The sequence below is a fragment of the Syzygium oleosum genome, unplaced genomic scaffold (genome assembly GCF_021117445.2).
Source record: "Syzygium oleosum isolate NSW1041296 unplaced genomic scaffold, Sole_v2.1 Sole_v2.12, whole genome shotgun sequence".
Classification (NCBI taxonomy): domain Eukaryota; kingdom Viridiplantae; phylum Streptophyta; class Magnoliopsida; order Myrtales; family Myrtaceae; genus Syzygium; species Syzygium oleosum.
In genome coordinates, this window is record NW_026607496.1 from 855 (window position 1) to 11,514 (window position 10,660).

Here is a 10,660-nt window from a genome sequence, read left to right on the forward strand (position 1 = left end):
TAAAAAAGAGTTAATATAAATATTAGAATTTTCAATAATTATTAATTAGCGTAGCACAAAAAAAATATTAATTTGCAACGTGAAAGCCCATTAGAAGTAATGTCTTTTTTTTTGGAACGAAATACTCGGTATTGGACGAGGCAATCACAAATCTTAGTTGGAGGAAAGATGAGTGAATAGTGCAAGAAAATAATTCATTGCAAGAAGAATGGTTAATCTCTTGCAATTTAGAGCCTAACGTGTCACTGTTAGAGGCTTACCTTAAAGAGTAGTTTGTTATTATTTATTTATGTGGATTAGCAACAAAAACCGAAAAAGAGCACGCACGTGTGCTTGTAAAAAAAAAAGCAAAAGGAAGGTTTCAATTAGTTTGGATAACAAATTTAAATAGTAATAAAATAAGATGAAGCATTTTTAAGTCCAAGTTTGAGATCTGAAATATTTAGGGGATCAACCGGTAAATTACATCGACTGCTTAAATTACAATTGTACAACATGATTTTGTCCATTTTGTCATAAAATGTCATTGTAATTTGTGGATGTCAAGCATTGGGCAAGAATGAAATTTTTGCCCAATGAAATTTTGAGGGCTGAAAAGTCTCAATATGTTATTATATGTAATATAGTATAGTATAATATGTCATAGAAAGATGTAATGTCGATGAAATTTGCAGGAACTTAGCCAAGTTAACATAATGGCCTCACCGTATGCCTTCCATTTCACCAGCGACAAAGCCCTAGCTGCTGCCGAACCAATCTCAGCCGTCCATCTGATTGCATAAGAGATCTTCCTAGGGTTTCCGATTGGAGCTGCTTTATAAACTCTCCCTTCCTCTACATCAGTCGGCCGTCGTCTCCTCCTCGCTCCTTCTCTCTCTCTCTCTTCCAGAGCTCCAAGCCTGCCGCGACAATGGTGAGTTCGAAGAACCCTTTGATTCTCAGAAAACCGTGTAAGATTTGCTCTGCTTCTTGTGGGTTTTCTGTTTCGTGAAGCTGTGGTTGCTTCGGTTCCCTCCGAAAAAGCTGATGGAGTGGTTTCGAGCGTACCTGGGATTGGTTGGTTTTAAGGTTGAGTATGGCCCTTTTCGGGAGTGCGGAGGATCCGATGTAGTGGCCGGCTGTAGATGACTGTTTCGTTGTTGTGAAGGCGGTTTCCTTTGGGTCGCTTGCTCGTTGCCGTCTCTTCTTACCTCGGCGTAGAATGGTTGTTTTTGTTCTTGCTCTTGTGGCAGCGGCTTTTGATGGATTCGCGATTGATTCGTTCGATTTGGCGTGTGTTTCGTGGGATTGGCGTCTTCTCTTGGTGCAATCTGATCTGGGGACGGCATTTGACGAGCTTTGTTCGATCGGAGGGGCGTAGCTAGCTTTAAAGATGGGTTTTTTCGAGTGAAATTCGCGGTGATGAGTTTTTTTTGAAACCTTATTGGGATCTACGTGAAGTCGTTTACCGTGTTTGGTTCTCATTGTTTCATCGAATGTTCTGTTTCCGGTTCTTTCCGTAACTGATGATACGTACCCCTGCACTGTGTATCAGGTATTTGTCAAGGCTCAGAAGAGCAAGGCTTACTTTAAGAGGTACCAAGTCAAGTACAAGAGAAGGAGAGGTATAGGATCAAGTCTTTGGCTGTGGAAGTTGCGTGTGATTAGCATAATTCCGCTGTTATTGAAATGTTCTCCCTGTGTCTTTGCAGATGGGAAGACCGACTACAGGGCTAGAATTCGCCTGATTAATCAAGACAAAAACAAGTACAACACTCCCAAGTATCGCTTTGTGGTGCGCTCTGTATCCTATAACGCGGTTGTCGCTTTTCATTGGTGGGTTTATTGTAGGAAATATAGTGGTTATAAAGTCAACCAGAGACCTCAAAGACATGCATTTTCTAATTGGGATGTGCCTCTGATATGAAAAGTTTTTGGTGTACTGAAGAATCCATGAAAAGTTTTCAGTTAAAGGAATAGAATGTTGTGTTTTTTTTTGTGTCTCATACATAGAGGATTTGGAACCTTAACCTTTTTATAGTCCAATAAGTTTATTGTTGCGCAAATAATATCTGCTAGCATTGCTGGAGATCTTGTACTGGCTGCAGCATATTCCTGTGAGCTGCCTTGCTATGGGCTTGAAGTTGGTCTGACGAACTATGCAGCTGGTATGTCCTTGTTTGTTTTAGTTCTGCTCTCTCTTCCTTTATCTGATACAACCATACTCATTCCCTACTGGAACATAAGCTTGTTTGGCTCTTTTATCGGTATATACATATTCTGGCCTCTTTGGCTGAATCTTTCCATCTTTTTAATGGATTAGCATATTGCACTGGACTCCTCTTGGCTCGCCGGGTTTTGAAAATGCTTGAAATGGACCAAGAATATGAAGGCAATGTTGAGGTATATCTATTACACATGATTAACCATTTTCTTGATGAACCATTTTGACTTAAGTAAGTTCCATTTTGTCATTCTCAGGCAACTGGAGAGGATTTCTCCGTTGAGCCTGCTGAGACCAGGAGGCCATTCCGAGCTCTTCTTGATGTTGGTCTTGTGAGAACGACAACTGGAAACCGTGTTTTTGGTGCGCTTAAGGTATGATAATTGTTTCCCGAACCTGTGGCTTCTTGTGAACGTAGTATGTCGACAGAAAAGCGTTATTCTATATGCACCAGATTGTATGTCTGGAAATATTCACGCACATCTTCTTTTTTCTTCAGGGAGCATTGGATGGTGGTTTGGATATTCCACACAGTGAAAAGAGATTTGCTGGTTTCTCAAAGGACAGCAAGCAGCTCGATGCAGATGTTCACCGCAAGTACATCTATGGTGGGCATGTTGCTGCTTACATGAGGGTAACTTGTGCTTTTGTGCGATTCTGATGTTCTATCCCTTCATTCTCCTCCCTGTTCTGAAGGCGAGCCGAATTTCTCTGGTATGTTTCCATGTTTATGCAGACATTGATGGAAGATGAACCTGAGAAGTATCAATCTCACTTCAGTGAGTACATCAAGAGAGGACTTGAGGCGGATGACCTTGAAGGGTTGTACAAGAAAGTTCATGCTGCTATTCGTGCTGATCCTACTATAAAGAAAACTAAGAAGGAACCACCTAAGGAACATAAGAGGTCGGGGTATATATATGCTGACAAAAAAATAACTGTGCTGCTTTGCATAATGTTGTGGGCGTTGTGCTGATTTATTCTTTTCTTGTGCCTATAGTTTGCTAGTTTTTAAAATCTCGAGGATTTTTATAATTAATATATCTTTTTCACTTAATTAAGGACTTTTTTGCCTTGCAAGGATGCTTTTTCTCACTCTGTATATAGAAATAATTTCTTGCTGTGTTTTGTTTATTGTGTTAATATAATGGAGTTGCCTTGATGGTTTGTTTTGGTTTCCGTGAGAGAGGCGTTTGCAATCGTTGGCATATGCTTGTTCATTTGTCTTGATATAGAAGTTCTCAGTTAGATATATGTATACTCCGAATGGATCCGTGTACTGACAGGCTGGTCATCTTTTCTTGCCAGATTCAATTTGAGGAAGTTGACATACGAGGAAAGGAAGGCCAAGTTGATCGAACGACTTAATGCCCTGAATTCAGCTGCTGGAGTGGACGACGAGGATGAAGACGACGAGTGAATGTGTTCCATAATGGACCTGACGCTTTGAGAGAGACTTATTTTTGCCCCTAGTCAATCAGCCTTTTAGGGTTTTGCTCCCTGTTCTCTTTTTGTTTACCGTTACCATTTGCAGGTTGGGATGTTTCCGAAACATAATACCATCTCTTATTTGAGAAGTTAGCTTGGTATGGACCTTATTTCTTGTTTCGACTCTAATGTTAATGTGCGATTAGCAGAGTTTGTTGTTGCCATCACTATGGCCGACGGGCAATTTCTCTGAGTACCCTGTGCTTTTACAGTTACATAAATCTGGACGGGGTAGTGCTATAACATTGTTTTGGTTCTTAGAACTTTCATCAATGTGCATGTATATAACTCAATTTAATGTATGCAAAATAAATTGGTGATGTCGTCTCGCGATGTGCAACGTAAGAATATAAAACATGCTGACTAGTTCCAGAAATAGATGAATGTATGGATTAAGTGAGAGGTCTCGTATGGTCTTATTTATTGTCAATGTGGCATTGAATTTTCATTGAGTTGGGTACTACCTTGTCTATCATAATTTAAACGGCCGTAAAAGAGTTCAGTGTCATGGTGCTTCGATGTGTAACGGGGTCTGGAAATCAGTACTATATGACCTTGGTTCAGGGGCAGCGGCATGTGACCCAACACGATTTAAACTTGAAATTAAACCTCTTAACTTATATCGTTGCACAATTATGCTTTCCATTTCCTTTTCTTGTTTTCGTGAAGGATTATTTATTGGATCTATTAGTAACGTAAGAAACAATTCGCACTAATTGCTATCAATATATGCACATGTTGCACGAGAGAAAAGCTATTCACATTAATAGAACGAGGGGAAAATGGGACAAATGGTTTTTGAAATTTGGTCTAATGTGCAATGTGATTCATGAACTTTTAATTTATTCAATATAGTTCATGAACTTCAGCTCAATGTGTAATGTGATTTTTAGACTTTTGGTACATGCTCAATATAATTCCTAAACTATATGAAAATGTTCAATGTTATAATCACTTTGAACAAATTGGCAGTTCATAATCATATCATGCGTATTTAACTTAAAATTCGGGGAATCATATTGATTAAATTAAAAGTTTAGGAATAATTTGTGTCGTTATCCTTAAAAAAAAAAGGGGCATTGCAAAACTCTTTTTTTTTTATTTTTTGTATTTACCATCGTATATTCTAATTATTAAACTTGATTAAATTAATGTTTAGGAGATCGAATTCGAACAACGAGCACTAAAAGGACCAATGTTATTAAACACACGAAGCACCCACCGTCCGGTCCAGTCTTTCGTCAGCAGTTTGGAAGCTGAAGGTTGGTTCCTCGTCAGTCCCAGCGCGGCGCTCGCGATTCATTTCCATCTTCCTCGGAGAAGAAGAGAGATGCTGGGTCGATGCTCGATGCCTCCATCGTCGAGCGACGTTCAGTCGTTGCAGAGCTTGAGCGGGATTCGGCATCTCGCGGAATCGCGTCGCTTCAAGGTAGTACCCCCCCCCACCCACCACAAAATGCCGAAGCAGACGATGCTCTCGGTACAGCATTTGCAAAAATTTCTTTCTTTTGGACTGATTATGTTCTGGGTCTTCTTGTTTTTCCGAGAAATCGTCGTGCATTGCGTCTCTTCTTGTGCTGTTTGGATTGGTTGAGTTCGGCGACAACTGCATTGCACTTGCACTTCTCATGAGATGACGAGGGAACAAAAGATATGGCCGAATGCTATTCAATTTGCTTTTGGGTCAGAACTGGTAGAAGCATCATTGTCATATGTGTGATCATCTGTGGCGAATTTGACTCGCCAGCATGCGTTTGTCAAGAATTGGCGATGGAACTGTTGATAAAGCAGAGCAAAGATGGAAATTGAAAGGAGGGAGGGAGGGGAAATGTTGTTGTAATGTAATCTGAAGGGTGTGTTATCCTCTCTCAACTCAACCCGTTCTTGCTCTCCGAATGTTGGAAAACAAGAAGGGCTCAATCATGAGCTCGTAACAAGCTCGTTAATTGATATTCCCATCCGCACGCAATCTTCGGTTCCTTTTTAGCTTAGTACACATGCGTTAGGTCCGACCTGCTCGGCCGCAATTGCCGTGTCAGCAGCACCATCATCAGCTTTTCTTGGCTGCTAACAACCTTAGAAATTGTATCCTGACTCATATAGTCATCTCATTCCTTTAAAGGGGGTGGGGCTTAGGCCACTTGAGCACTGCTTCGACTTTTGATGTTTCTGTGAAACTGAAAGTGGAGAAATTTATGTCGCACTGATTGTCCCTTGTGTGAGTCCGAATTTATGACTAGATCTTAGCTTGCGGGATGATGGTTTCTAAGTGCCTCAAGTTTCAAGCACCCTCTTTATGCGTCCGGGATTGTCGTTAGAGTCTTTTTTGTATGCCGGTACATCCTAGATGAAAGCAAAACTTTTCCAAGTTAAGCAGCAAATCTCATGCAAACAATTAAGTATTAATTCATCGATGGAATTACTTTTGAAAAGGATCGGCAAGTTGAAGTCAACCAAACCATTTATGAGTTATCTGTCGCATGCTTTTCTCTTGCATTTCATTTGATTACCCGACTCTTGCATACTGATGAATATTGAGGTCCTCGCAATTGATTTGGGTCACTACTCTTGCATATGAAAGTCTCATTGGCTTTTGCAATGATCTCCTTAGGCGTGGTTCTTGGATCAATTTGGTGTCCTTCATGATGGCAAACAGCCCTATCCTGGAGCAATTTCAACTTGTATGTTTTCATCTTCTTGTTTGGTATAGCGATATGCCATTAGTCAGCTGATAGCAGTTGTTAAAAACTTTTATTTGGCTGACAGTGGAAAAACTAGCATGTAGTGGTGCGAAGATGGTGATCATAAGTAATTCCTCTAGGCGTGCATCGACAACCATGGAAAAGATGAAGCACCTTGGATTTGATCCTTCTCTCTTTGTGGGAACCATCACCAGCGGAGAACTCACGTATCAGTACTTGAAGAGGTCTGTTATCCTCTTCTATTACTTTATATTTGTGGACTCCAATTGTATGACTAGTGGAATATTATCATTTTCAGAATTTAAGTTTTGCATATATATGGAATCTGATAGATAAGTTTCTAATCTTGACAATAGACCTCCAACATTATTGCTAAATGTTCCGAAACATATGTCTTGAGCACATTAATACTGAACTTTGTCATAACGACTATTTGGATGGTAAAAAGTGGATTACTTTAGCCTGCAGTTTTCTCTGTTGATTGTAATTTCTAGATGTTTTAATTACTTCTGTTCTCTTTTTTCAATTCATGAGATAAAATCAATGTCTGAGAAATATTTGTACCATTTATCTGACTTATCTTTCACATAAATAACTAGTCATCTACGAATGACTACGATTTGTTTCTTCTAGTCATAATCGATGAAGTTCTGCAAAATCTTTGTAAATTCAATTAGTTTTATCTCAAATTGACTAAGAGGACTTCGTTGGGATCACCATCACTCACTCACTCTCTCTCTCTCTCTCTCTGTACGAACATTAATGTCCTATTTGTCCATGGTATTGTATAGTACTTTTCTTTGAAAGCTTACTCCTGTTCTCAAACTCATAGGAAATTGTTTCCTGAAATAGGAGAGATGATGCTTGGTTTGCTGCCCTTGGGACATCATGCATTCATATGACCTGGAGTGACCGGGGCGCGATATCTCTGGAGGTTTAGAAACATGGTTGCTTCAGCATCCTTTGCACACCCCAAGCAATACAGAGAATTTCATGAGTGCAGCTCTTCTTCTTATATGTTTCGTTCACAATAAATAAAAAATGAGAAAATTCTGTACTTAAATAAGATTCGAGGCCCGAGGAATTATTGTTTATTTAACCATAATTCGAAAAAGCCCATACTATGAGTGCGTCACTGGACATTGGACATTTTTCTAAACATGTGGTAAGTTTAAACATGATTTCTTGTTTTAGGGCTTAGGCTTGAAAGTTGTGGAGAACGTTGCAGAAGCAGAGTTTATTTTGGCTCACGGCACCGAAGCTTTGGGTCAGGCTTCAGGTTCAGTACGACCTATGAAATTAGAGGATCTTGAGAAAATATTGGAGCAATGTGCAGCTAAAAGAATTCCTATGGTGGTAGCCAATCCTGATTTTGTGACAGTTGAGGCTAGATCCTTGCGCGTAATGCCCGGTAAGATGATAATGAAATTCTTTTCCGGCATATGAAACTCTTTGACGTATGTGGATTCGTTTTCTGGGTGCTATCCTTGAAGTTGTCTTTTTAAGCTTAGATATGGTGCTTGAATCTATGTGGTTCGGTCACTTACTTTCAAATACATGAACAAGCATTTTTAGCGCAGTGAATCTTTCGCCCCAATGACTGGAACCCATAAATCAGAGTTGGTGGTGCATGCACTTATATCTGAGCATTTAAAAGACTTATTGACTTTTTATGATACTTAACTTGGGAATTGAGTGCTCTATGTTATTGAGTTCCTTCCAATTATAATAGCTCACATGTAGCTATAGTTTGCTGTCAGCAAATTAAGCTATTAACTGAAGGATGTAATGGTCTGTACCTTATTCAGTGTGAGATGATCGTTTATTGTTTTCCATTAGTTATGGATCCACTTCTTCTGCATGTAGGACTTTCATTATATAAGCATTTAGGTGGGGTAACTAATATTTATTTTGTTAGGTACGTTGGCATCCAAATATGAGAAGCTTGGAGGTGAAGTCAAATGGATGGGGAAGCCTGGGAAGGTGAGATTGTCTTTTGGTGTTGTTGTCACTAGCATCCTTTATTCACTTTAAAGGACAAATAATGTATGATCATTTGAAGTGGACTCCTAAGTGCAGACTTAGTGCTTCAAAAAAGCTGTAGTTTGGGTGCATGCATGTATGCATGTTCACAGATGTGAGCTACATGTGACGTTAATGAGATTACGACTTGATACCATTCGGCAGCTGTGTTACAGAACTGCATTCCCGAGTGGGGGAAGAACCTGCAGAGATATAGCTTTTATTGTGTTTTATAGATCCATTTGGCATAGGGGTGTTCATTTCACATAATTCTTCCGTGTCTTCCTTTGGTTTTGCCAATTAAGAAGCGTAATAATGTGTCATAAACTGTATCCTCAAGGAACTGTTAGATTTTAGGAACTAACCATGGTTAGGGTCACACTCAATGATGTTCTCTGTGTCAATCTCTAGGATAAATTTTTCTTTGTTTTCATTGTTTACTTTATCATGATCGCTAACGTTGTAGAATGTCGCATTCCTGTTGAACCAGATTATCTATGAAGCAGCTATGAAGATGGCTGACGCAGATGCTTCTGATTCTATAGCAGTAGGAGATTCTCTCCACCACGACATTAAGGGTGCGAATGCAGTTGGAATCCAATCAGCCTTCATCACGTGTGGAATACACGCCTCTGAACTTGGACTTGACAGTTTTGCAGAAGTTGCAGATACATCTCGTGTGGCGGCTTTAGCGTCCAAATATAGTTCTTGTCCATCATACGTGTTGCCTTCATTTACCTGGTAGAGTACATTCCGGTGAGTATATTCATGGTATAATTATTTTGAGTAGATAATTTTTATAGAAAATTTTTCACTTTCAGAGGGCACAACTATTAGAAAGTATTTGTAAGGGAATGAGAGGAGAATGACTCTTAAGTTTCCAGGAGACTACTTTTGAACAATGGATTGTATCTTTTTGCCATCCAGTGTCCGATCAACATGATTGTTGCGTCAAATGACAGACTTGGGTTCTTACTACTTGTTTGGTTCACTTGATAGCGAATTCATTCCCAGTCTATTCCAAATAAAACTGTTATTGGAAATTATTCTGCTGGACTTTATGAACAACATCAGTAATAACAGTAGCAGCTACATGACGCACCATCATGCGGATGCAAGGGCTGTCACTGGTTGCCCCGTTGGGCCATTTCTCACCCAAGACAGAACTTCTTGAAGAGCTCAAAAGGTGAGACTCCCCTCGCCCTGACATCCAAACAAGCTCAGATGGTAATGGTGATATTAATATAGCATAGACTGCAAGAAGATATGTTTAGGGAGAACTTGGGACTTCATTGCCATTGCATTTCGCATGTCATAAAGACAACAGAATGTACTGCTATGAAATATCTATTGCTAGTTTAATAAGAAACCAGCGGACCGGCAGACCCGATGCATGTGCATCCTAAAAAATAAATGTGTAAATGCATTTTTTTTAACAATCTAGGACATGAGCGTAAAGATCTGGCTATTTACAGGTCCATGAAACATCCTTCATGTCTCATATATCTGTTTAAGTCCGAGTCTTTAATCATACGGGTAGTTTTGACTTAGAGCAATTTGCATGCAGGTTTTAAAGCGCCAATTATTCCAATAAATGATGTACAAATTAACGTCTTCTCTTAGCCCTTATACGAGGCCTTTTTAAAAGTCGTGATCTGGATAAAAGGTTGTTCGTTGGGTCTTTCTTCCTCGTTTTTGCATTACTTTGCAGATATTGCAGCAGAAAAGGAGCAGACTCACTGAACATCATCAATTTACCTCCATTTTCTGAAAGAAATGCATGGCATATATAAAGAGAAAATGCAATTCGACAAGCTTAAAAAATGCTTGAATTTCCATAAAGCATTATCACCGGTGGAACGTAAAGTTGTGCACTCAATCATCCATGTCAGAAAACTACTACAGCAAGACTCAAATTACCTTTCAAAACTTTCCAACTTTCACGTTCGCAAATATCCACACGAAGATAAGTTATAACCGAATATATTGATTTCAATAAAATTTTGCTTGAGGATTCCTCGAGAGTCTAAAAAGAGAAACAACGAACTTTGTTATCCGGTTCAAGACTGGATTGGTTTTCGGTTCCACCTAGAACCTTTCCCGAGTAGAATCGACTAGTTCAGAGCCTTGAATCGGGAACTTTTCCTGTCTCTACTCATCCTGCGGAGACCTTTGTATGCCTTTCTTGTTGATCGACATCATCACAAGACAAGGATAGCTTCCCTCTTAAGTAAGGGCACTTGCT

The 10,660-nt window shown here is 39.5% G+C and overlaps 2 protein-coding genes across 2 annotated transcripts; both read left to right on the forward strand.

Annotated features, from left to right (window-relative positions):
• Window positions 1-782: 782 nt before the first annotated feature.
• Window positions 783-3,858, forward strand: LOC115689760 (60S ribosomal protein L5). Its single transcript, XM_030615914.2, has 9 exons — window positions 783-913; window positions 1,535-1,604; window positions 1,692-1,783; window positions 2,021-2,147; window positions 2,303-2,382; window positions 2,461-2,577; window positions 2,703-2,837; window positions 2,940-3,109; window positions 3,512-3,858. Exons 1-9 carry the CDS (start codon window positions 911-913, stop codon window positions 3,621-3,623), a joined length of 906 nt encoding a protein of 301 aa, XP_030471774.1. The 5' UTR covers window positions 783-910; the 3' UTR covers window positions 3,624-3,858.
• A 1,038-nt stretch (window positions 3,859-4,896) lies between these two features.
• On the forward strand, window positions 4,897-10,198 carry LOC115689731 (uncharacterized). The gene is made up of 8 exons (XM_030615876.2): window positions 4,897-5,120; window positions 6,303-6,372; window positions 6,458-6,617; window positions 7,246-7,327; window positions 7,588-7,804; window positions 8,312-8,376; window positions 8,906-9,601; window positions 9,983-10,198. Exons 1-7 carry the CDS (start codon window positions 5,022-5,024, stop codon window positions 9,158-9,160), a joined length of 948 nt encoding a protein of 315 aa, XP_030471736.1. The 5' UTR covers window positions 4,897-5,021; the 3' UTR covers window positions 9,161-9,601; window positions 9,983-10,198.
• Window positions 10,199-10,660: the final 462 nt, after the last annotated feature.

Bases quoted from the DNA above. Each gene is read 5' to 3' on its own strand.
- LOC115689731 (XM_030615876.2), top strand. From the start codon at position 5,022: ATGCTGGGTCGATGCTCGATGCCTCCATCGTCGAGCGACGTTCAGTCG. The intron at 6,618-7,245 runs GTCTGTTATCCT...TTCCTGAAATAG, and splicing joins ACGTATCAGTACTTGAAGAG to GAGAGATGATGCTTGGTTTG. The intron at 8,377-8,905 runs GTGAGATTGTCT...CTGTTGAACCAG, and splicing joins GGATGGGGAAGCCTGGGAAG to ATTATCTATGAAGCAGCTAT.
- LOC115689760 (XM_030615914.2), top strand. The intron at 2,578-2,702 runs GTATGATAATTG...TTTTTTCTTCAG, and splicing joins GTGTTTTTGGTGCGCTTAAG to GGAGCATTGGATGGTGGTTT. The intron at 3,110-3,511 runs GTCGGGGTATAT...TTTTCTTGCCAG, and splicing joins CCACCTAAGGAACATAAGAG to ATTCAATTTGAGGAAGTTGA.